The sequence below is a fragment of the Botryllus schlosseri genome, chromosome 13 (assembly GCF_051294905.1).
Source record: "Botryllus schlosseri isolate E-star chromosome 13, Bs_hap1, whole genome shotgun sequence".
NCBI classification, from domain to species: domain Eukaryota; kingdom Metazoa; phylum Chordata; class Ascidiacea; order Stolidobranchia; family Styelidae; genus Botryllus; species Botryllus schlosseri.
Window position 1 is genome coordinate 11196270 of NC_137248.1, and position 26991 is coordinate 11223260.

Genomic DNA, 26991 nt, shown 5'->3' on the forward strand with positions numbered 1-26991 from the left:
CAGCACACTGCAGTAATATAGCAACGCTGATTGCTACAGTAAAACATTGCGTCCCGACTAGGACGCAAGCTATAAGCTGTGAAGTTTCTCGCGAACAACGTTTCTAATGGGGCTCGACCAAATCGAATAACAAAATGATTCGGTACGGAGCCGGGTATCAAGCTCCGAACCGAGTACTACGGTACTACACATTGTTGCGTCATTATTACCATGAATAGGAAATCTTCAATATGCATCTTGTTGAGATCACAATGAAGACAATGTCAGTCACGCGTCATCCAAAATAATCATGCATATCTTGACCGTGACTATTTCATTGCGCTTTCTATCGGTGCTGCGTATTACTCACCAGTCTACGTCACGGAGACGTCGTTTTCTGGAATCGGAGGTGGCTATACTCTTGAATTAGCAGGGTGCATGTTCGGGACTGCGGAAATTGACAAAATACACTGCAAATTGGTGCAATTTCCTAAGACATTCGGTTACCGTGATACAGGGACCATTTTACACAGTTTTTATGGCAATTTCACTCCTAAACTGTTCTCACCTAATCATGAAAAGAAATAGTATTACCAAGAAAATAAGTAGAAGTAATCTAAAAGGTAGGTATCACTGGAGTAAATACTAAATAGTGAAGGTAGGCAAAACCTACCCGAGTACTCCTGAGTAGAAGTACTTCGTTACTGAATACCTAATCAGGAGAAATATAATAGATGTTCAATGCGCCTTTCCCTAACATGTGTACTGAATTAACAAGTCAATATCCTGTAATTAGTCATTTCAATAATAATAAACATTTCACCACACTCGACTACTGTTCTGCTGCTACCCCCTAGCTTTCCTGCACAAACGCGTCACGCGCCTACCCACACATCACCGCTACACCCTCCCTACGCAATCGCAGTCGTAGGTTTATTTTTTGTAGGAAAAAATTACCAAATAGTTTCTTAAACGCGACGACAACCGACGCTTTCGACAAACAATAAATTCAATATATAATAAAAACGACGCAATGTGCGAGTGTAGAGGGGCGGGAAAAAATACAAACCTTTTTGTTGGTCGAAATAAATAGTAGGAAACATGATAAAAAAATGAGACGGACAAGTAAAACGCGGGTACGATGCGGCCGTCGTCGGCAATATATAAAACGTCGGCGAATTCATTGAGTCAAACGCTGTATACGCGGACACCGAAAAAGAAGATATATCACAAGTACAAACCACGCAACGATTCCGCGACACTAACACATCAAAACACGATAAAGCACATCGCAAAAAGATCAGACATGGCACATCAATTCAAACCCACGGAAAACGGCTTGCGTCTTTGCGCACGAGCGCTACTACCCGGAAAGATTGGCTCACAAATACTGCCGTTATATTGTATCTGAAAATGTACCATGATTAAAACCGAGCCCGTTTGCATCTCGGGCGTTGCAGGTACGCATACAGATTGCTACAAAAACCCAAAAGAACGGCTCGCAATGCCAACGCACTAGCGCGACACGGTAGCAGTCTTCAGTTGTACATTCCGCCCTGATGATTCGGAATAGTCCGCCTGAGGCTTTGAACCAGCTCGGCCGACCTTTGATTCTGAATATACTGAAGCAAAGAAATTGGCGATGAGTATGCATATAACAAGGATCCAACTACAACACACTGACTTGTGAATTCATGCCTTGGTTTGCGATTTGATTCGGTCGGCCCATCGCGTTCATCGTGTTCTGTCCGCCGCCCATACCCATTTGCATCATGGGCGCTTGGCCCCCAGCATTAATATGGTGCTGTTGGTTCATCCTGCCGAAACGTATCGCGTGCGGGATAAGCAGAGGAAGTGTAAGTAGCCAATGTTCCCACTTGAGAGGAAGCAACCGACAAATTTCTACTCAATTGCTACAAGTAACGATGTCTGGGACATGTCAAAATTATTTCAAATGGAAGTGGAATATGAAAGCTCGGAAAGTACTCAAATAGTTTCATGAAGTAGATTTCGTCACGGGGCCGCATACATGACAAAGGTGGAAGTACTCTGCTACTGACCAATTCTGGGTGTATGTCGTTTGGTGGCAGATGCAATTCATAGACGTACAGTTGCACATAGTTGGAAAATATTGGACAAGTTGTTGAGAGAATTTGCAGTAAAGGCATATTTGGAAAGTAGATAAAGGAATTTAGATATATATCTTGCAAATAACTACATGAATGTGTTAACAATCACTTAGGTGAGCTAGATGGAAAATACGTGTATCAAAGTGAAAACGAGAAGTGAAGTGTTCAAAAGTAAAAACCAACATGTAAAATACACACTAAAGTCGTAGTCAGACACCCACCTGGCCTAGGCGATGTAAAAAAGGAGGCATGCACACTGAATGAAAAGTAAAGGAGGAGTAAATAAAAGGACAGGTGATAAAAAAGGTGGCATGTGCCGGAAGGCGAGATCGTTATGTCAGGTCGTGGTCCGGTAAAATAGAGGGCTAACTAGTATTGATTCAGTGGAAATTGTTCGTATTTAGACTTGTGTGTGGACATGTCCGATGACTGTCGGATAGGCGGCGAGATACTGTTCCACAAAACTGGTCCGGCATATTTGATAGAGTGACGATCTTAGCGTGACGTACTTAGCTCATACATATATTATAAATAGAGTCATAGATGATATATATAGTCTGCATCTCAATTATAATTATTATTGATAACAATTCAAATTGAGATACTTGGTCAAAAAGTCCTGAGTACTGAGAATTGTTATTGAAGAGATGAGGACATAGTATCTGCAAGTCTATGAATTTTAGTGACGCAAGAAACCGAATCAACTGTGAAAATGAAGAAATAAACAACAAGGACCCCAAACAGGGTGAAAATATTTTTCAAGACCGTACCTGTTGATGGTCCGTTGGGGCTGATTCATCATGCCACCGTACTGCGGAGGCTGCTGCCCTCCCATCATGCCAGACTGATTGACCTGCATTCCGCTTGACATGCCGTAGCCGGATTGCTGGTTCATCCCGCGGTTATGCATCTGCACGTTCCCCATGTTGTAGGCCGGCACCATGCTGGTGTTCGGTTGCTGTTGGCTGATGTAGCCCTGGTTTGGCATGGCCTGCTGGTATCCTTGAGGCTGATTGGACATGCCACCCTGATAGCTGTAAGCTGTGAAACAGGGCGAGAATAAGCAACGTTGCTGCAGATATTATCGGATTCAGGTAAAGGTGGGTGTTTTCATACCATAAACTTGTCTTCCCCATGAATTTTAACTAATAACTAATAAAACTGGTCAACACAATTTTTGGTGCCAAGGAAGTTTTAACAATGCCTCTCAATCCAACAATCAAATCGTTTTTACAATTGGCACAAACTGTATGCACCCCTAATCATTATTGCTCGTATACGCATCGAGTGAGTTAGTGGCTTGACGAACAATGGATCGTTTATAGCAATTTTACCACTGATCTTATGAAATATCACAAGATATCGAAGCAATTCGGAGATTTGGATTCGTCGGTTTTAAATTACCTGGAAACCATTGAAATATCTTCGGGACGCAAAAAGTAGTTTTTCTGCTGGCCAGGGTAATTTTTTGCTGGTTGTTGGCTTTCTATCAAAAATCAACCTGTTTTTGTATCATGTCCACAAATCATTGATACCATGAGCCAGGGATCAGGTGAGTAAACTATGCCAGACTAAAATATTATTGCAGGCTGAGTTGAAATTCAGTATTCTAAAGTGAACATTTATTTTCTTGTACCGACAAATCAGGACAGCAATGTATTAAATTAATGCTCAAAGGCAAATCCTTAAGAATATTATTGGCGACACAGCAGGATTTGATAACGAACCAGCAACAAATCTAAACACATATATCTTAAAAGCTTCTCACATGTGTTCTTGATGCCGCCGTGCATCTGATTCATGGCAGCCGGGTTCTGGTGCGAATAGTTGTAGCCCCCCATCTGGCCCTGCTGCTGCATGTGCATGCCGGAAGGCATCTGCGACACGCTGGGATTGCGCGGCGCGTAAGACAACATCTCGCTTTGCATTGTGGACGCTCTCTGGAATATTTTCAAGTTGGTTAAGAAACGCGTTTATGCGGCACGAGTGTTTGATTCGAATTATGTGTGCAAGAAATTTAGACTGTTGGTGATCAGGGAATGACGAGAGGTCTTCAGTGCGACAGATTTTATGAAGATTCTCGTTACTAGTTTTAACGGCGTGACCGGTTCCCTTTCGAGTCTAGCCACCGTGTACCATTTTTTCGCAACAATTGTCTGTAGCGGACATCCAGGACTTTTCTTTGATTTTCCGAAAGAGACCATACGCTTCTCACAAAGACATTGAAAAATTTTATTCTTGTACCAGTCCAAATTCCGAAGTTTCGAAGTACGTATTTTAACTTCTGATAGTAGTTTTAGGGCTTCCTGGAGAGAAGTTGGGTCTTTGAAACCTCAAACCTAACCTTCGCCCAAGCCCCAACAGTCCCAACACTGATCCTAACCTAGTCCAAAATCTACTCATTAATTTAGACCACACGCTTAAGTTCTACGAGTGGAATTATACTAAAAACTCCATGAAACATCATGGAAACTGGATGTTTTCAGAGACAGTCTGCATTTTTAGTGTAATTTGAGTTTCATGTGTTAGTCACAAACAGGTATCGAAATGCGGAGATGGATAACAATATTCTACAGACAATTTTACGCCCGTATTGCTCACACCAAGCGAAAGCAAAAAGCAGATACCCACCACTCTGTTGCCCACAAAATTTTTGATGGCCGACTTTGGCCCGTGGGAATTGAGTACCATGCTGCTATGAGTAGTGTTGCTGAGCTGCTGCTGAGCTGCTGCTGCTTTCTTATGTATAATACCACGCAGTCTCTGCTGTAACTCGGCGTTCGCTACTGTGAACATAACATCCGTCATAGCACCAGACAAAGTGCATCGCGCAGCTCGACTTACTGCTTTTGGTGTTGGCTGGCATCATGTTGGGTGCCATGTTCGGATTGCCGTGCGTGTATTGCTGGTATCCTTGAGGGTTAGGTACATTGTACAGGTGCGGTGTCCGTAAAGTCCGTTGAACTTGCATTATGTTCGGTGGGCCGACGTTGTACGTGCCGGACGATTGCCGGAATAACTGCGGCGCCGGGATGTCTTGACTCTGCAAGCGGAAAAATACGCAGTTTTAGAAAACCTTGCTTTTCGACAAGGCAAGTTATATCCGGTCAGGTACTGACACTTGATAAACAATTCCTATATGGACAACAGATGTATTCCAAATAGGCTTCTGAAGGTACAAAAATTCAATATCGCAACCAACAATATATTCGAATTGCTAAACTTATTACAGTTAAGCTTTTCGACCAACTCTCATCAGGAATTCATCAGCCGTTCGCGAGACTGATTACTTAATACCACGTCGCAATGACAAAATTATTTCCATATTTTGAATGATGTTACATGCATTTACTAATGTTTCCTCCTAATCAGAGACGGATCAAAAAGCTTCAAATGACATAATTTAGCAATATGCATAAATTGTTTGTTGAAATATATATGTTCATATATTCTTAATGCAAAATCGTAAGCTGATTTGCACCTTGCGCGTCTTTTTCGGCTTGCTTGGCTTGTCTGTTCTCGGCCGTTTGGGAGGTAGCAGGATATCTTTAGTAGGGTATGCGGACGGGCTTTTCCTGCTGAGAATTCATATTGAAAATTTGAAAAAAATTGAAAATTTATTAAAATCGAAATTTAAAATTTAACCACGATCGACTTCACACGGCAAGTTTCGCAGGACCAGGGCTGCTAACCAAGTAAAAAGTCAATTTTGACTTTTATAGTTTTGACTCGAGTCATTCTCAATTCACGACCGAGTCAAGTCCGAGTCCAATTCAGGGAGCAACGGGCCTAGTCCGAGTCATAGTGTTTACTTTTCAGTATCGATTTCAAGTTAGGTTCAACTCACTTCTGCTAACTTTTGGGCAATATCGAAGCATTGATAATATTATACTCACTTGTTCTCTCTAAACATGCTTATTCAAACAGATAGGAGACAGTTGCTGGGCCTATTTTTCAATTATAGGTCCTGATATAGGCCTACGAGACCAGAACAATTCCTACAGAATTTGGCGAGTAACACGAAATGACTTAGTACAAGTCGAGTCAATACACAAATTGACTCGAGTCATCACAACCCTGCGCAGGACCCAGAGCCACGCTACGCACGGGCGTTACTTACTTTGAGCTCGCGGTGGATCTCTTCCTCGTATTTTTAACCGGTTCCTCGTCCTCTTCCTCTTCCGGTGGCAGGTTCGGCGGTTTCATGCATTCCGATAACGGTCTGTTGATATGTCTAGTCTTGAAACGTACTTGTAGTCTACTTACTCGAAATACTACAGGAGCTACGCTTGGCCTCGTTGTGCGAAGCATTTCGCTCATTTGAAATTACGACAAGGGGAATGCATATTTTTGGTATTCGACTTTCGTACCAGCTCCAGCCAAAATTTACTGCCTTACTCTTGTATCTGCTTCTGCAGCATATGGTAGAATATCATTACACAATCGCATCCGCTTAACAGGATGGCACTGGTGGGATTTTCCCGAAAATTTGCTCCACTTTTCAAAACTGTTTAACAGGACCTTAATGGAATGCGAACCCAACAAGTAATATATCGTTGGATTCAGAATTACAACGCCTATCCAACTACAGCATGAAGCTAGACGAGAGCAGGGATACCGAGCGTGTATATAATCAAGAAGACGAGATAACCTTGTTGTGGAGTCCGCAACATATACCTAGTGGGAATAAATACGTGCTATTCACTGTGACAGAGAAGTCTTCTTTTAAACAAGCCATGAGTGAGCTCTTGCTCAACTAATTCCATCGATATTATCGAAGCATGGTAGAGCGCTTCACCTTAAACATGCAGTCTGACGCTCTTAACCACCCAACCAGGGTTGTAACCAAGTCACAAGGCTCCGAGTCACAAGTCCATCTCACTTTTATATTTTTGACTTGAGTCAAGACGAGTCATTTTCAATTCCCACCGAGTCAAGTCCGAGTCCAAGTCAGCGAACAGAGGATCGAGTCCGAGTCATGGTATTGTGACTCGAGTCCGAGTCCAAGTCATTGTGTTGACTGCTCAGTTTCCAGTTAAAGTCTTCCTAAACCCATTTTTTTAACTCTGTTTGGTGATATTGAATGGTTCGCAATTATAACATATAAATTTTCCTCACTTTTAGCAGTTTCTGGTCATATTTTCAAGCACCAGTACCAACAAACCAAATCCCAATAGTGTGTTGGCTTCGAAATTACAATGAAATGACTGTCTTCGCCGTCTTAATCCCGAGTCAATGACTTGCTTCGAGTCATGCACAATGACTCGAGTCCAAGTCGAGTCAATACACAGATTGACTCGAGTCGAGTCGAGTCCTTTCCGTATTTTTAGAAAATGACTCGAGTCGAGTCGAGTCATCCGAAAATCGTGACTCGAGTCTGACTCGAGTCGAGTCATGACTCGAGTCATTACAACTCTGCACCCAACAATATATTACTTGTTGGTTTCGCATCCCATTGAGGTCATGTTTTACAGATTAGATTAGAATTATGACTAAAGTTTGTTCTTAATTAGATCATAATTAAAATTACTGAATTTATGAAAACGTTGTCATTGAAGGAAGTTCAGTTCATATCAAATCAGAGGCCATTATTCTCATAGGCACTAGAATAGCAAATGTCTGAAAAGAAAACTTGGCTCATTACATACTATGTGGTTCTCTTGTAGCATTTTCAGGAAATCCAGAAATTAGATTAGAATTAAAATTAGAGCATCGAATAGAACAAAACTCAGAAGTAATGTTCGCCCACGAGTGAGTCAGCAAAATCAAGATGAGTAGCCTACATATTTTCCCGATTAAAACACAACACAGTAGCGGTACTCTGACCGATGAAAAATATAAATGAATAAATAATAAAATAAAACACGCACATCTCGCAGAACTTGTGGTCGTGAAACAGCATCAGCCGCTGCTGCGTTTCGTAAACGATCTCCTTCCGTTCCGTCTTGCAAATGCCGTACCACGGCAGACACAGCGGCGCGCTGGTTTTCAGGCCTTCGATAATGTCCCAGGAAACGATTTTCTGCTTTGAACTTATCTGCGGCGACAATGGAGACATGAGCAATGCGCAGAACCAATATCCAATCTCCAGACCAGGGAGGCAGACTTTGCAATGCCCGGTACAGGGCGCGATCTACTTTCCAGACCCAGACAAAACCTACAATCTATCAATGGTATGTTTCGTAAAATTTACAGGCTTAGCACTGCCCTAATTATCGCTTCGTTGCAATCGAATTGAAGCACGTTTTGTCCAAATACAATACATTAATGTTGATATCGCCCTGTGATTACAACATGTTATCTTGTGACCTCCTAAAAGGACTTCGCATTCGCAATATGTTGCAATCGTCAAAAGGAGCACTCCTGCCCCAGCCCTACACACCCCGTATTTTACAAGCATCTGAGGTATACCCATTCAAATCAGACAGGCCACAATTACAGTATCATTCCAGCAAACCGCATCAGTTACACTCACCTGTAAACCCGCATTGCCAGGGCTCTGCTCGCAAGCGATGACGTACGTGTCCTTGCGAGGCACAGGCAGTAGCCGCCTTAAAATTCTTAAACTCGTAGATTTACCGTCGCTGATTTCTTTCTGTTACGAGCAGAAAATGTATTTAATCTCCAGCACAGAATTGGACCTCTACAAAAATCTCAAATTTTTGAAATTTGTTTACATTTAGAATTATAACAACACAGCTTTTCCCAAATTAGATCAGAATTGGAATTACTAAACTAGCAAAAACTTGGTAATTGAACTACAATGCAACAAAAAAACGAAGTACAGTTCACATCAAAGCAGACTGCGTTCTGCGTGCAAATGTATGTACACCAAGCTTGGATAGTTTCGCGCTATACTGCTCTTCTGTAGCACTTTCAGGAAAACCAGGGTTCAGATTAGAAGATTAGATGAGCATAGAAGTATTTCACCGATAAAATTAGAATAACGGCAGACAAACAAACCTTAATCTTCTTTACAATAGCGATGTAGTCTTTCTTGCTGCCCTCACCGTTGCTCGGAGAATCCCCTCCCAGAGTGCCGTGAAGCAGAACGGCGATCATATCGAAAACAGTGTTGAACAGTTTGGCGTTAACCTGACGGAGAGAAGCGCGGGGTCAAATAATTTCGTGGGTCAACGAACGCGGAAGCGCACCTCGACGTCGACCATGCCGGACGATATCAGCTGGGTCAGTAGCACGACGACGCTGCTTGTCCAATGCGAGCTGTTTTGCACAGTGTCGAACATACCCCCCATCTGAAAGTGTACGAGTGCGTTGAGACAGACGCACAAACACTAGAGAGCTGGACAGTGACAAAGTACTTATACTTTTTCGGCAAACTGAAGTAGGTACCGGCTACTTGCAGGGTTGCAACCAAGTCACAAGTTAATCTCACGTTTATGGTTTTGACTCGAGTCAAGTAGAGTCATTTTCGATTCACCACCGAGTCAAGTCTGAGTTCAAGCTGGTGAGTAGAGGGTCGAGTCCGAGTCATAGTGTTGTGACTCGAGTCCGAGTTCGACTCACTTTTTTCAATTCTGCTCGAGTGCTATAGAATGGCTCGCATTCATAATATCGTAATTTTCCTCAGTCCTAACAGTTTCTGGCCTTATTTTCCAAGTATCAGGACTGATAGACGAAGCACTAATAATGCGGTGACTTCAACTATTTTTCGAACCTAAATGTCTTGAACGTCCTAGTCTCGAGTCACATGACGTGGTTCGAGTCATTTCACGCATTTGAAGAAATGACTCGAGTCAAGTCGAGTCAACAAAAAACGGTGACTCGAGTCGGACTCGAGTCATCACAACCCTAGATACCTGAGTGAGTGGATTTTGAATCGAGTTTAAGCCTCCGAGTAATGAGTATGACAGATTATGATATCATAACAGAAAGAAAGATGCGGAAAGTTCATATATTTACATTTTATGCTACCATATAGAAGAAAATGCAAGTTCTACAATCACAATAAAGGTAATTTCATTGCACTTTACTGTAAATAGATCACACGACTCCACAGATGTGTCATTTTCACTAAAATGTGTATGGGTTAGCTTTTTACCAATTATTTCTTATGCTACTATACGACAAATCAAAGTTTCAGGGATTTCAAGGCGGAAAATACTATCAAAACGATAATTTCCCTTCATAAATGCACTATTTGTGGAATAGAACGTAGAATTTCAGTACTCCAGAACATAATCTCTTACTACTGGACACGAGACAAGCTGCCGCCCACAAGTCACCACTCACCAGGCTCAATCTCAATTGCAACGCTTCCTGCACCATCGTTTGCGACATGACCCCGTCTTTACCCGTGTTGGACGCCTCCCGCTGCTGCTGCTGCCATTCCGAGTGGAACATCAAGATTTGAGACTGCAGCGAGGTGAGCAGGGCGTCACGCTGGTCGTCCTGGTCCTGGGAGACGAAATTCAAAGAGACAACATGAGCACAGGTTTTGATTCCAGCAGTGAAAATCAAAATTTTCCGTTATCGTAACACTCAGAGGTGGTCAGTAGGGTCGTACAAAAATAACTATTTCTTTCAGATTTTTGCTACTATTAACTAAAATTGTTAGGTTGGCTATAAAACACTGCACTCCAAATTTGTCTCAATTCCGAACAGTAGAAATGAAGCTACATGAGTTCAAAAATTTTGAATTGAACATAAATTTTTTCAAATTCTAGTGGCTACCCCCATGAGATTGTCAAGCTGTCTCAAAGAACGATGCGTAACAATTTCAGCTAAATTCCAATCGGTAGAAGCAAGGTTATTGCGGTTGAAAGTTTAGGATTTGAAAATATAGCATTGACGATGGGTAATTCCTGAATTACTAACAAAAAACTCAAATGACTTCGCTTCCAAGGGTTTGAATTGAGTCAAATTTGTTTAGCATCGTTTTTGTTTACAACGTAACAACTCCAATCGCTGGTGAATTTACTATAAAAAGGCCATTTTTCCGAGGTGGTAGTAGCTAGGAAAACAGGTCACTGAGTCTACTTTCTGTTGAGTTGACCATTTTTCCTCATTATATGTAGAATAAGCCTTGATTTCGTACATGCAGCAATGTAATGCGTTGATTTTCGAGTTTGTTGATAAAAACTGGAAGCGATGGAAGTGAATTCAAATGCAATTGTGGCAAATCGGCTATAAAATTGCGCCTATTCGACATCTCCATTTTCGCTGGCCGCTGACAAACAAAGAGACCGGGACATGTCTCTAGTAAAGTACAGCTACTTGATTGACAAGGCATTGGAACAGCAAATAAATGATAGTCGGTACGGCATACTTTGCATGAATATTAATAAAAATACCAACGTCATACTACAAATAAACCAGTAAACATACAAAGTGACGATAGCAAATGTAGGTGTATAATCACGGATACAAATTTGCCATGGCATACTGCTAAACTACGGTAAAATTCCAAATCCTGCGCCTTGGGTGTCTATTTTGTGATTACAAGATGATTAGTGTGATGTCTGAAGTAGATTATCTTCCCATGTCTACGTTCAAGGTTTCCTAACTGTAATTTAGAACATCGCGACGGAATTATCTCCGCAAACAGACGAGCAACAACGCCGCATAGTCTACAAACAAAAGGGTGACACGAGGTCAATAGACATCCTATCGATCACACATATTACAATATTACAATTACAATATTTTCCGTCAATTAGTAAAAGAAGTTGTATAAGTCATTCCATAACACTTTTGTAAGCTAAAACACACAATATTATAGTACTAGTTATTCATAAATGGGTTAGTATAAGATGCCTGATGCCTATATGTTCCAATATTGTTCAAAATTTCAATACCATTAATTTCAACAATATACCATGTTGATTTTGTTGATAACAACTGAAACTGAAAGCGATGGAAATGAATTCAATTGCGAACAAAAGGCGTTTATTTTCTTCAGCAGCGATAATCGGAATGATAATGACAATATAATTGCCTTCCTCCCGTTGTACAGACAAGATACCGGAGATAGCGACAAGTAAAAGCAGGAATTCGCTACTTATCTCTCAAAGAAACATGTCAAAATATCAAACATTTGGATTTGTGTGGAACATTACAAAACGGCCGGCTCCCATACATGAGATAACCGGCATGGATTTATGTTTGTAAAATAAGGATTAGAAAACTTTGACCGGACATGGACACAAAATTGTTTTGCGGCTTTAGATTATTATAAGTAGGACATGTCAAAATAAGTCAAAATTGTAGCTTAAGGTCAAAAAATTGTCAAGATTGTTTGCTAAGTCAAAACGTTTTCGACCCCTGCATTTCGTTTGCATCATAGATTTTGCAATGTCGGTGAACTTATCCTTTGATATTTGACGGCCCATTCTCTGCTCATTGTGAATCATAAAATGGCCAATTAATAGGTTGACATGGTGTTATGGTCAACTTATCAACAATATCCTGACTGAAGCAAGACTGCGTGGGCATTGCATGGTTCTAATATCAAGAAGCGCGTGACGAAAAATTGTGATGTAGACAATGAAGCAACGCGGTTTGTCAGCAAGCAGAGCACGCATAACTTAAGTATTGTCAGCCGACATCTGCTGCTGTTGAACGTTCTTCCTCCATTTCTGGCAAGCTACTTAGTAAGGACAGACACTTTCTATCCGAGAATGTAGGAAAGTATCTTTCGTTGTACGACAAAATTTTTTAATTATTTTTACCATAATACGTGATGTAACAACTGGAATTCTTCTTAGGGCCAGATTTCGTTAAAGTACAAGTATTTTCATGTAAAAAAATGTCAGTTTTCAAGTCAAAAACGTTTTTCAGGTCAAACTACTTCCTAAGGACAGACAGTTACAACCAAAAATGAAGATGAATATTACAATTTTAACATTACATGCGAAAACACTTCATATGCATACATGAGGTCAATATTTGGTCAAAATTAAGCTTTTTTATGTCAAAAAATGAAAAAAATTTGGGTTTTTCATGTCAAAATCCTTCGTTTTTAGGTAAAAAAGAAATCGCACTAATTATAAGATAGTCGGATGTGAAATCAGTAAGATTCGAAGGCTCGCCTTTTTGAGACAAGTCAGGATCAGCGACAGGAACGGCTGCTGACTCAGCAGCGACGCGGGATTGCTCTTGGCGCCGCGGTCCCGGTCCGATTTCACTCTGGACCAGTGCTGGGCCGTCTCCAGAATGCGGCTCGCCTCTTGCAGGACTTTAGCTTGAACCTGCGGACAAAGTATGGAGATTATTACACGCGTTACGAATAAAAAGAGGAAATAAATGCTTTACAATTGCAATAGAAAGTAAACGTTATCCGCAGTCGTGCAGAGCGAAAATCGGCGGCAGACTGGGGGAACACGAAAAGGGGCATTGGAAACACTTGAGATAGTTGATGTTGGGAGTACACTTACTTCCGAAGATAGCTCCTTGATCAGATGAGGCATCAGCCAGATGTTGCTCTTGTCCAATTCGATCCCCAAGATCGGCGATTTCCCATCTCTGGCGGGTTCCGAGTTGTGATTCTTGAAGACTTCTATCACCGCCCTGAAGTTGAATTGTGTATTTTTCGGAATTCGTCGTTGATAAACTGGTTGTTGCTACACAGAATTCACCATGGAAATCGGACCAGGCTGACCAATTTTTTATCTAAAACTAATTTGGATGAGTCCAAATTTAATTATGGAGACTCCAAATAACAAAGATTAGTTTTATACCAAGAATTCACACAAAACATTTATGCAAGGGGCGTAAAAAGAGGTAACGGGTCATGAATCTGGTTCTACGCAGTAGAAAAACATCTTTTCATCATATCGAAGTTCAAAGCATATCACTGAAACGTTTCAATGTAGTTTCATGCCAAAGTTATTTTGTCGAGGTTACGTTTTTAAGCTTTATACCCGCATTGGCAATAACAACAGCCAGGCAAACAAACGTTTTACACCAGAGATGCATTGGTCTTCGAAAGCATATTAAAATCAACATCGATTAGCACAATTCACTTACTTTGCGATATCGTCAGATAAAATCTCGTCTTGGGCCGCCTGTCGTAACATGATTTGAAGCTCCAGTAGCGTCTGCCGGAGCGTCCACCGCGACATGCGATTCAAGACTTGCACGACGTAGCGCCGTTGCTCGTGTGACGTGTTTGACAATTGCTATGGTGGAAAAAGAGGGGATTACTTTGCAATTAAAAAGGCGAGGGAATGGAGTTTCGTGGATAATATCCAATATGCCGCACCGTATTTTAGCGGAATTTATACAGCTTCGATGCATATCATGTCATCTTCACATAAACGAAACCACAAAAACTCACAACGCACAGCAAAGAAAGCGCATTTGCACGCTAGATAACTAGCATGTAAAAAGAGAAAGCACCTGTAAATCCTCTTGTGGACAGAAAATATACTGTATCAAATTCTGCATTTGCCGTTGTGTGAGTTCCTTGTCCATCCACAGGTCCCAGTCGATATTTTTCAAACACCTAGCACGGGAACGTCGACAGGTTCAAAAGAAGGACAATAACAAGGTGCCACAAAACAAATTTTACGAATAGGATATCATTGGACACAGTGTTAAAAATATATAGAATTAGACAGAGCAGCTAGATCACCATCGAAAAATCAAACACAAATTTCATGGCGATCTCCATCCTATGCATTTATCGATCCTTTTCAGCGTGAGATTGGTGTGTCGCTATATAAATCGCTTGCAGGAACTATGCGCACATCAGACCCCCATAAATTTCGGCACTGAATTTCAGATCGACATCATGTTCTAACGATAGGTTGAATAGATTCAGATAACTGAATAGCTGGTTGTTGGTACAGAATTTGAAGATAACCTTCATCACAACATCCATTGCATTCATACATTCAATATGACTCGGCGACTTTTCAGGTGCCTCTTTTCAGGGGTTATCGCCACAGTAAAGGGATTCGAAGTTGGAACCCATTCAAATATGAGATATGGCAAAGCGATATAGCAAGGCACGACGTAACGGTCGGAATTAAGGAACATTGTCACAATGCAAATTTGATTTTCTGTAATTCCAATCAGTATGTCTTACTCTGCCATAACGGTTCCACTTTTGAAATTTTTAAAATAGACATTCACATTCACGTTTCACAGGTGAAAAACGCAGCAATTCCGGAGAATTCTTACCTTTCTCGAACCCATTGTTGCGAGCAAATCGTCCTCACCGCGGCTTTTGCGAATTCACTCAAGCAAGGCGCCGCCTGCTGACAATTATTCGTGACGTTGTTCTAGAATAAAATCAGCATCGATATAAAATGCGCAAGTTTGCATCTTGTGCGTAATAGTTACCCTAGCCTGTCCGCTCAGCAGAAAGCTGTTGGAAAGCTCTCCGAAATTGTTGATGGGCGCTAGATACGACGTGACGCTGGCCTCGTTATTCGACGGCGAAGAAGAATGTCTCCCGCTGAAACTGGCGTCGCCTGAAACAAATTCACACCATGTTTTCAATATACTTTTAGAAGTACAGAACCACAATATTGAAACAATATACATATTGCCGAATTCATTCCAATTTCCGACCGACTCTCATCGGGAGCAAATGCCAGTAACAACGGTTAACCAAATTGAAAATACAGTAGTTGCAACATAATAATGACAAGTAAACAGACTTTTATCTTTTTAATTTGGTTAAATGCATTTACTGATGATTGCTCCTAATGAAGAGTCCGTCGAAAAGCTCAGATTTAGAATGAATTACGCAATATGAATGAAGTGTTTGCAGCGATATTGAATTTTTGTACCTTCAGAAGCATATTCAGAATGTACAAATATTCCATAATCCATTTACATCATTTGAAACGGAATAGGTCAAAATATTCCAATCTGATTTAAAATGAGCTCTATGATCATCTTGACCTATTTCGTCTTGTCTCTGTGGTTTAAAAGTAAGCTCAGCCCAATTATTCCCAAAATATAAAGGCTTCTACAAATCGGAAGATAAGCGGGTCGTCCACGCACCCAATTTCAGTATCAGCTTCACCACGGCCAGTACGGCGCCGACGACGATATTCCGTTGGGCAGCCGCCAACAGATGCCTGTCGCAAGCTTCCGGGATGTAAAACTGTGGTATGTCGGACCGAGACTGATCCGACACGGACACTTGGGATGGAGGTACGGGCGTCTTGAACAGTTGAAGAAGAATATGGCAAGTGAGGCGGGCGCCTGAAACGAAATTCGAATATCGAGTATCAAATCGAAATTTCTGTGGGAATTCGTAAACGTGAATAAACGTGTGAGGCATGAAACCTTGAATCATCGGGCTGAACAAATTGTTGGCACAAACTAGGTTGGCAAATTTTAATGAACGTTCTCTCCAAGGCACTTAAACGGAAAATATTCCACTCCAAAAAAGAGAGAAGACTTACCAGTTTCAACGCCCGAGTCGTCGACGATAGATTGCTTGCAGGCGGCTAGCAACGGCGGTATCGCCACCTCTCTTATAAAATTCTCGATGGAGATACAGTTGCGCGCGATCAGTATGGCAGTGAACAACGCTAGCGGGTCGCGTATCGTCTCGTCCGACGGCTGAAAATCAAAGAGAACGGCGTTCAATCTTCCAAACCAGATTAAAAAGTAAACCACTCACGTTAACAAAAAGAAAAACGTCGGTGAAGGTCTGTGAAGAATGCGAGCCAGAACAAAGTGCTTTGAGCACGCCCAGCCATTCCGAACTCAAATCATTGCATTGTGCGTTCATCTCCGCGCAAAACGTCGCGATGGTGCTGATGCTAAGGAAACAAAGATCAAAATCAACATTTGACACGAACAGCATGGAAGGAAAGGTTATATACATAACTACTTAATAGCCGATTGCTACCAATACCTGACAGTACAAAATTCACTCCAGTAACTTACTTTTCTGGCGATTGCTGTCCGCAGCATATGGTGCGTATGACGGTGCACACGAACGAGTATTTGTAAGTTTCGTCTTCCAACAGTCTGCGAGTGCCTTTCGCGACCAGGATCGGGTGCCTCTCCCGCAAACGTTCCGGGTCTTGTATGTAGTCCAACATGAACGTGGAATTGTAGCTGGCGAAGTAGGGAGACGTCAGAAATTTGGTGAAGAGAAGTGGGTACTACGAAAATTGGTAGGAGAGAGGAAGAGCTAGACAGAGTCTCGCGGATTCTCTCATACATAGGGATGACACGGTGACCGGGCCAGATTGAAACCTTCGAATCGTCCGCGGGCCGGACCAGTTGAATACTTGAAAATTGTTACCTCAACATCCATGCCTCTGTTTTGCACTTGAATTCTTTATTATCAAACAAGTGTACGTAAAAATACATCGCTTCATTTAGTATCCTACGGATAATAGAGGTTCTATTCTGGCGACACCTTTATTCGCAAACAACGGAATTCGCAAAAATACAGTGATTGGCCGGATGAATAGTCGTAAACCGCTAAAATAGGGGCTCTGACGGATATCTTAGTAGGCATGTTTCTAAGCTCACTTTGTTTTAGCAGTGATCTGGCGTCAGCATTGCGTGTATGTGTATCAATACAGGAGATTTAACTGCAGACACGGACTTTGAATTTGGTTTGCTACTATTAAATTGCGATTCCGGTCAAAGCCGCGATACAGCAGTGCGACCACATACATTTGCATCGTCTTTTTGTGTGACTATTATATTGTACATGTAACGGTTTCGCATTGGCGTTTTTGCTTCTGTGAATAACTGCTTTTTGCTCCATTTTCCATAATATTCTGTACTCAGTGTGGAATTTTTTGCCTTCCCGGTGCTGGTTGTCGATGTCACCGACTTTTTCTTACTGGTTACTGGAGCGAAACCACAACACCTCAGTCGGGTGGTTATAATGTGGCCGATGAAGGGGCTCGACATTTGGTGTCTCAGGGAAGCATTCCTTACAAAAAATTCTCAGTATTTGTTGGAAATTTGCTGGATAATACAAGTCTTTTTCAATCTACTAAGAATTGAGGGCCGTATGTTCGACACCGCTGGACTAAGCCCTACACTACAGACATCAAACGGACATGCGTGTACCTACCTTCGGCTTGACACAGCCGGCACCTTCGACTGCAACAGCGCTTGCTTGATAAGAAACGAGTAACTTGAAAACTTTGCGACTTGACTTTCGGAAAGGTACTTCCGAAAAGACGTGAACAAATCGTACAGAAACATAAGAACGCATCTAAAAACAATATTCGCCCGTCAGAGAGTTGAGCGGGAACAAATCCGACACCAACACCGACCTGTCTGGCGACGTGCAATCGCTGGGACTGACGCTAGAATGCTTGATGAAAGCCCACAAGACGTCGAACGCTTGCCGGGTGAGCTCGTGGTCGAGAGTGAGGTAGCTGAAAAACGAATTGCACCAATAACCACAGGCAGTGACTAACTAAGTACTTCTACCTTTATGAAGCACTTGATGAATTATTAATTATGTAACAATTGAATAGTATATTCATATTGAAATGAACCCGAATATTTTCGGCTGACACTCGTCAGGGGTAATCGTCAGCAACTAGTAGAGTCTGTACATCCAAGAAGCTCATCAATTATGTAACAGTTTATAAGCAAAACTAGTTACTATTTCAATCTGGATTTTGAAAACTAGAAAGTTTCTGGGTAACTCTGCGAGTGAAATCGTAGTGAGAACTGCGCGAAACGGCCCCTGTATCACGACAACTGAATATATTTTCGAAGATTCTACCCTGTTTGCAGCGCCATCGTCATTTTGCGTTTGTCGCGAAGATACATCTAGCACTTTTGAAAGTACCCACCTCCAATTAGCTGCTAAAAGTATACTAACCCTCAAATAAAAAAAAATAGAACAATTTGAAACTATTTAGGTAGTTTTGATACCTGGCATTTTCTACTTCTCTTGAAGTAGATGCAATAGGTCTTGGAAAATTGTGCATGCAGTTGTAATCGAGTAGAAAATCATGACTCTACTTCTACTTGAGTAGAAATGCACACTACTTTATCCACCTCTGCTCAAGTAGTCTCGGCATATCTAATTGATAAGTTTAAGTGTATCGTGTAAAAATAACGGCACTATTCTCACTTTAACCTAGGGTAGGGTTGACAGCCCAGTACTAGATAGAGCACCACTCATGCTGCCAGAGGCTTCCAAGAAGAAACAGCCTAAAAACAACAAAAACGTGCGACGTTACCTTTGATAATGTCTCAAGATAGCGACAATGTTCAGAACGAGGTCTTTGGTATAGTATTCGCTTTTTTCGGGATGTTTCCGAGCGATTTCCATCGCCAACGGGCTCAGCATGCCGGCTATCTGCACAGACAGCTGTACCATGCCGGCCACGTTCAACGCCTCTTCCATCAGGCTCAGAACCAACGTAATACTGCTGAGGGGCGGTAGGTGTGAAGAACTGAAAATATTGAAATGTGCGGGTGAACTGTGTCACATACATCAAGACAAGTCAAGGTATGGAATCAACCGTTATTATTATTATAAAAGGTTATCAGTTTTTGTAATAATTAGGGTTACTTGCTTGCAAAGGGTCAGGCTAGGGTTTAAGCCAAGGCTAGTGGGCAGAATCACGACTGGAACCATTAATGCAAACATCTTCAGTTCTTATCAACTTTCATCGAGAATCATGAAATATCGTTTCTGTCCTAAGATCTTGACCCCGTCGTAGTTACAATACAAAATAAAGAGAATGACTGAGTACAAAATAATACCCAGAGTATTCTACCCGTGGGGAGCCCTGAAACAATTGTGTGGCATGCAAAGACGTCAGTGTTGGGATGACTCGAGTCATGACTTGACTCGAGTCAGACTCGAGTCACCTTTTTCGCATGACTTGACTTGACTCGAGTCAATTTGCTAAAATGACTTGACTTGACTTGACTCGGCGTATCAGAAATGTGGATTGACTCGTGACTCGGAGCAAAATTCACGAGTCAATTTCAAGTCATCAAGTTATCGGTGTCGATAAAAATCACTGTATCTTGATTGTTCGCGAAACGCTTGCCTAACCCGTGAGAGCGACCAATCATTCAATGACCGTGCCTTTTACTGAGCCTCGATTGTTCTTTCACAAATAAATTGACCGCGCACGCAGTGATCGCAGCTTACTGCTTACGTTGTCGTAACTCTAGTAGTAAAGTAATAGAATAGCAAAATGTATATTTCTGTTCTCTGTTCTTACCTTAATCAAACCTCTTGTTTTATTGAAATTAAAGTCGAATATAGTTTATATAGTCGTCAACCATTGGCGCAGGCTCGAATGGTATCCTATCTATTTGTGAATGGGTAATGTATTGTATCTTATCAATTCCAATTCTCTATTCTCTATTTTGGCTGGTGACTATAAACTGAGGCTATGCAATTACGTAGTTTAATAGTTCTACGTATATGTGAGCGAAGCAGCGCCTTCTTGCGTGCATATTTAACTCTATATTCGTTCATCGTTTCGGAATCAATGACTACTCAAACTGTATTTCAGACAGCTAGCAAACTGCAATGACGTGATCATGCCTCATACATACTTCGAAAAGGCAACTTGACTTGAAATGTGACTTGACTCGTGACTTGACTTGACTTGACTCGACTTGACTCGAGTCACCTCCAAAAATCGAGTGACTTGACTTGACTCGAGTCACCTTTGAAAATCGATTGACTTGACTTGACTCGAGTCAAAATGGGCAATGACTCGAAATGACTCGTGACTCAAAGGTAGTGACTTGATCCCAACACTGAAAGACGTGCCATTCATGAATGGTGCGCAAAACGGTGTCTAACTGAGCTTGATTTACGGTATATTTGAGATACGTTCGAATGATCCAAGAAAACGGCCCAAATAACACTCAAATATGCATAGGCTGACTTTCTACAATGTACATGATTGTTGTGACAGAATTTATTCGACGATATGACAAAAATTTCGAACAATTTGCTTTCCGGTTTTCACTGTCGTGATGTGTATGTAGCCTGATATCGAATTTCATTGATAAGACTCGCCATCACATTCAGGTGGTGGCAGGGTTGTAATGACTCGAGTCAGACTCCAGTCACGATTTTCTGATGACTCGACTTGACTCGAGTCATTTTCTCGAAATACGGAAATGACTCGACTCGAGTCAATCTGCGTATTGACTCGACTTGGACTCGAGTCATTGCGATTGACTCGAACCAAGTCATATGACTCGAGACTCAGACGGCCAAGACCGACATTTCATTGTAATTTCGAAGAACAAGTCAAGTAACCACCCTATTGGGATTTTGTCTATTGTTACTGGTACTTGAAAATGCGACCAGAAACTGTTAAAAGTGAGGAAAATTAGTATTCTATAAATGCGAACCATCGATATCACCAAACAGAGTTATAAAAGTGGGTTTAACAAGACTTTAACATGAAACTGAGCAGTCAACACAATGACTTGGACTCGGACTCGAGTCATAATACCATGACTCGGGACTTGAACCTCTGCTCGATGACTTGGACTCGGACTTGACTCGGTGGTGAATTGAAAATGACTCGACTTGACTCGAGTCAAAACTATAAAAGTGAGATAGACTTGTGACTCGGAGCTTTATGACTTGGTTACAACCCTGGGTGGTGGACCGTGCAACCACTTGGTGGCCTGTGTGCAGCCCGCGGTTCCGTGGTATTGTTCTTATCTGGTTCGCTTGTCAAAAAGATCCAACTATTCCATTGAATCGTTAAACATTCCAAATCAAATGTTACATTGTTACATGGTGCCTAAGACTTTCAAGAACAGGAATTAAAACAACTCCCCTCAGCACTTATCCCCTTCAGGCAACTTTACAATTAGCAATCAGGGGTAGCTCTCAAATTCACTTCCCCCAAACCCACGCAAACAAAATCACTCACTTCTCCACGATGAAGTCGTTGAAAGACGTCGTAATGGCTTTTGCCGCTTGAGCGGTCACGAAATGCTGATCGAAATAGGTCAGGCAACGAAATCGTTTCAGCAAGACGCTCGGCGAAAGAGTGTTGGTGACGTAGGAACCGGCGCCACGATTCTTGGACTTCTTCGAGCTGCCTCCGCTTGCAGACTTTACTGAAGATGGTCCCGCTATAAAGATAACACGCATTTGCTTTAACTGATTACTGAGACTACCGGCGTCTACCTCCACCAAAAAGTTGCCGATATCACAGTTCTACGGCTGTGCAGATAAGGTTTATGGAGAGAAGCCACTCGCCACTCACAATTTCACTCTTAAAACTCTCAAAAACACTTTATGCTTGATAACATTGTAAAATACGAAAGAGATTTCACACCGTCCACCAAAAGAGCGAATCTGCCACCTCTAGACCAAAGCAATCTCTCCGACTGCACAGCCGTATTAATGATTCGGCACTACTGCAAGCACAAAACACATTTCGTACCGTAATTGTTATCCATTTGCGACAACGACGGTGCCTTTTGAACGAGCCTGCAAACGTGCTTGGTGATTTTTCTCACTTCCTTCTTGACCTCGCTACGTTGCCGGCCGGCGCCGTACAGCACCATCATGCGCTGGTTCATCTCGTGGACGCAGTTGTCGTCCTGGGCAGAGGAATAGGATCACAACGTTAGAGATTGGTCCCAGTAGCATGAATTAGCAAATTTTGAGTGACTAGGCAAAAATTTGAAAGATATAATCATAGTGTCCTAAATGGCGTGGACACAGCGAGATTGAACGGCTCACTGCATTTGGGTCACGTCATACTTTCCATACGGCCATTTTTACCGGCTTGCCGAGCGCTAAATTTGATAAAACGGTTATCAATGGAGAGCTTCTACTGTAATGATTACAAAAATATGAATTTTATGCTGCTCATAGCCCTGAAACCCCCAAAACCAGCCTTGAATTTTTCATTGTGACGCAACAATTCTGTCTGGCAAAACGAGACTGCAGCTTAGGGGAAAGAGCCACACAGCGATGTTGCGTCACAATCCAAAACTCCAAAACAATGCAAAACTCGAGGCTGGTTTTTTTTTGGGGGGGGGGTTCCAGGGCCATGAGCAGCATAAAATATATATTTTCGTAATCGGTACAGTAGAAGCTTTCCATTGATACCCGTTTGGATACTGGGTCTTTCTGACCTTCTTACGTCGGTTTGTTGATACTTATGATGACTATAAAAATATAGGTCAGCTCTCCTGCCTGTCCAGTGTCCATATCAGAATATTCTACTTATAGATACTAAACCAGACCAAGTCCGTATCCAACACTTCAAAGGTTGGCATTCGAACAGCGGTCCGCCAATTGAGTATCGTTGTTCTAATATAACAGACAATTTTCACAAGACTTATGAAAATATTCACTCTTTGCTGGCCATGGACATGATACCGAATGACTTCTGGATTTGAAATAGAATTGAAAGTCCAATGCGGAACAAGATTTGGACGTGAAAAAATAGAACCTACTCAACTCGAGTAACACTTACTTCGAACGGGATTGGCAAGTGCATCAAATACTGTGCGTGGCGGCACTGGCCGTAGCCCCATATGGGACCGTTGATCCGTTTCGCAAAACCGCCTGACGACAAATTGGACATCTTTTCCTTCGAACTGTCGGGCATCGACTTCATAACATCCGTGAAATGTCTGAAGACAAATTTTACACATGACCAAACCACGGGAATACTGGTAACAGCAAAATGGAGGTGAGTAATAATCCAACTTCCCTTGTGAGATATCGCCTACTCGTGAGTAAAACATGTAAAGGTGAACTCCATTTGAAGGTGGTCACCAACAAAGTACTTCTACTCTTTCGGAGTGCCTGAGTAGGCTCAAATGTTCATTTTACAAGACTATTTCCACTTCTTAAAAATAGTTTTCAGTTTTTTTAGGCAAAAACAGACCTAGAATACTTACATTTCACTAAATTGGAAATTTCTACTACTACCAACAATGGCTACTTTGACTACCTTTGCTACTGAAAATGAAAAAAAATTATTACTCCAATGCTGCAAGGTTTTCAATTTTTACTATGTCGCTAACAGTGCATTACGTCACGTTAAAAAAGTAGCTAGAAAACATTAACCGCAATGAAACTACGAAATTTTAATTCCGGCCAGGTAATTCCGCGGTCGAAAAGTGATAACAAACGAACGAAAGAAGGCTAATATCGTTGCGGAATCTGCATTGAAAGCTCCCAGACATTGAGAAAGAATCCGATACATACCGTTCGTTCATGCTGCGCCCGAACGGGCTCGCAGGCGGGGAACACAAGAAGTCCCCGTCGTTCTTGTTATCCATACTCCGGGCCGACGAAGGAAAGTCGTCGTCGAAATCCATTTTAGACAAGATATCCTAAAAACAGCATATGAAGACACTTTGAGGTACAAAACTTCAATCTACAATTGAATAACATATTCATATTGAAATAAACCCGAATATTTTCGACTGTCACTCGTCAGGGGTAACCGTCAGCAACTACAATTCTCTACTAGCCGCTGACGATTACCCCGACAATTTCAGATACCTCCATAAAATTTAAAAAAAAAACACTCACAATTTGCTTATTGCTGACAGGAGCGCCCACAGACCTCGGTTCGACAGACGGTATCGACGTCACGCTGCTTTGATTATTATAACCAAGTGCGGCGCCGTGCGTGGTGGATTGCGAGTATATCGGCAACGGAGACACGAGACCTATCATAAAACGTTCATCGTGAATATAAAGATCTTCAGTGGCGTGAAGTGAAATTCGAGAATCTCGAATACTAAAACGGCGGAGTCGGAAATAGCTACGTCAAACCTGGGTTGATTTCGCCTTTCGATATGAGCGTGTTGACATATTCGTCGTGCGAGAACACGTCGTGTTGCACCAGTTCCGCGAAGAGCATCACCAGATTCTTGAAGGATTGCAATTCCTTTTCGTTAGATGGATCCACTGCGGAACACACGTTGCATTGTCGATTCAATGTCGCATCAAACAATCTCAGCATCTTATTAATCTAATATGTAATAACTAGGGCGATATTTTTTACCTAAAAATCGGAAGACTTTGACCTAAAAAGTCAAAAAATATAAACATTTTGACCTTAAAACCCTAATTTTGACAAAATTTTGACCTCGTGTATGTATATTAGGTGTTTTCGCACATGTTAAAATTGAACTACTTATCTTCATTTCTGGTTGGAACTGCCTGTCCTTATGAAGTAGTTTGGCCGGAAAAAACTTTTCTGACTTCAAAACTGACAAAGTTTTACATGAAAAAACTTTACTTTAACGAAATCTTGACCTATGAAGAATTCCACGCATTATGGTAGAAATGATGTAAATTTGTTGCAGTACAACGAAAGATACTTTTCTACATTCTTGGGTATCCTTACTAAGTAGCTTGCCAAGAATGGAGAAAGAATGTTCAACAGCAGCGGTTGTTGGCTGGCAACACAGAAGGTGACAGACCGTGTTGCTTCATTCTGACAATGTCGTCTACATCACAATTGTTTATCATGCGCTTCTTGATATAAGAAACTATGCCCACGCAGTCTTGCTTCAGTTTGGATATTGCGGTACGTTGAGCACAACACCATGTCAACCTATTTCTTTCATTTGACCGTTTATGATTCACAATGACAAGACAATGGTCTGTGTGTACAGCGGCACTAGGGTTGTCCAAAATTTGGGAAATCTTACAAATCCTCCGTTGTAATATCTTATTCTATAGATTATTGATAAAAAACGACACTGGGCCTAAAAGAAGCTCACAGGAAGGCCGTTAAGATTTCGTGCAAAGCGTTTGAAAGTAGCTGCCAAAGAATGGGCGTGCCACCGACCATCGAACGGCGAGAAGAGTAGTAATCACGAAACCACGGCTCTTGATTGGCTGATCGGCTATGCTTCAATGACCACGGCAGCAGCAGCTTGCTGGTTATGTGATCAAGGAGTCTGCTACCGGCGGCGATTCTGAAAGCGCATTGTATGGAGGTTGACAGTTAATGATTTAGGATTGATTCAGGGTATGTTGAGGTACGAAATACATGATGAACAAACAACAGCTGCTTCACAAAAATGTCTAAAGCATGACCGGTTTAATGTGAGGGACACCGACGTAGCCTATATGCCTTGTTTTCAACGAGGGAAAGCATAGGCGCTTATACAAGTGGCGACGGATTCCAAGTTTCAGAAAGGATCTATCATTATTGAATACAAATATAAAACTTAACAATGACACTACTTTGTCTGTGTGATCTTATTGGGCTCAGGTTGTAGTACATAGTTGAAGTTTTGAAAGCTCTAAGGATCGGCTGAATCAGCGGGTTATGCTTGGCACTTATCAGATGCTTACATCAAATTGTATTCACTTGCAAGTCTTGTCAAAGTCCTTAATGCTGACGCAGAAAAGGGGTGTAAAAGTAAGCACATACTATGCTTGATATGATATGTCAAAGTCCTTAATAATCGTGCAGAAACGGAGTGTAAAGGTAAGCACAGACAATGATGCATAGTGCACAGTATCCAGCATAGTTTGTATATCATATCAAGCATAGTCTGTGCTTACATTTACACCTCGTTTCCGCGGCATCATTAGGGACTTTGAAAACACTTACAAGTGAATTCAATTTGCTGTAAACATCTGATAAGTGCCAAGCTTAACTGTCTGATTCAGCCGATCCCTAGAGCATTCAAAACTGCAACTATGTACTACAACCTGAGCCCAATAAGATCACACAAATTATATTGTCATTGTTAAGCTTTATATTTGTATTCAATAATGATATATCCTTTCTGAAACCAGGAATCCGTCGCCACTTGGATAAACGCCAATGCTCTCCCTCGTTGAAAACAAGGCATATAGGCTACGGCGGTGTCCTTCACATTAAAGCGGTCATGCTTTAGAGTCTAAAGAATCTAGAAGAATCTAGAAGAATCTAAAGTTTAGACGTTTTTGTGAAGCAGCTGTTGTTTGTTCATC

General features: G+C 41.7%; 1 protein-coding gene across 1 annotated transcript in view; it reads right to left on the reverse strand.

Annotated features, from left to right (window-relative positions):
• Positions 1-898: 898 nt before the first annotated feature.
• Positions 899-26991, reverse strand: part of LOC145454447 (mediator of RNA polymerase II transcription subunit 12-like) — a 43467-nt gene continuing 17374 nt past the window's right edge. The window contains exons 14-45 of the mRNA XM_080332437.1: positions 24829-24963; positions 24583-24722; positions 24253-24380; positions 23513-23672; positions 22469-22628; positions 21950-22154; positions 19265-19480; positions 18341-18445; positions 18136-18279; positions 16983-17156; positions 16714-16855; positions 16493-16652; positions 16086-16289; positions 15417-15547; positions 15255-15355; positions 14469-14574; positions 14097-14248; positions 13505-13637; positions 13160-13318; positions 10362-10526; positions 9263-9364; positions 9072-9203; positions 8584-8703; positions 7979-8145; positions 6229-6330; positions 5590-5686; positions 4953-5151; positions 4740-4894; positions 3877-4048; positions 2879-3149; positions 1664-1796; positions 899-1601 (exon numbers count right to left, since the gene is read on the reverse strand). Of these exons, the coding sequence (XP_080188563.1) occupies positions 1518-1601; positions 1664-1796; positions 2879-3149; positions 3877-4048; positions 4740-4894; positions 4953-5151; positions 5590-5686; positions 6229-6330; positions 7979-8145; positions 8584-8703; positions 9072-9203; positions 9263-9364; positions 10362-10526; positions 13160-13318; positions 13505-13637; positions 14097-14248; positions 14469-14574; positions 15255-15355; positions 15417-15547; positions 16086-16289; positions 16493-16652; positions 16714-16855; positions 16983-17156; positions 18136-18279; positions 18341-18445; positions 19265-19480; positions 21950-22154; positions 22469-22628; positions 23513-23672; positions 24253-24380; positions 24583-24722; positions 24829-24963 (4754 nt within the window). The 3' untranslated portion in view covers positions 899-1517. The remainder of the gene's footprint in view (positions 1602-1663; positions 1797-2878; positions 3150-3876; positions 4049-4739; positions 4895-4952; positions 5152-5589; positions 5687-6228; positions 6331-7978; positions 8146-8583; positions 8704-9071; positions 9204-9262; positions 9365-10361; positions 10527-13159; positions 13319-13504; positions 13638-14096; positions 14249-14468; positions 14575-15254; positions 15356-15416; positions 15548-16085; positions 16290-16492; positions 16653-16713; positions 16856-16982; positions 17157-18135; positions 18280-18340; positions 18446-19264; positions 19481-21949; positions 22155-22468; positions 22629-23512; positions 23673-24252; positions 24381-24582; positions 24723-24828; positions 24964-26991) is intronic.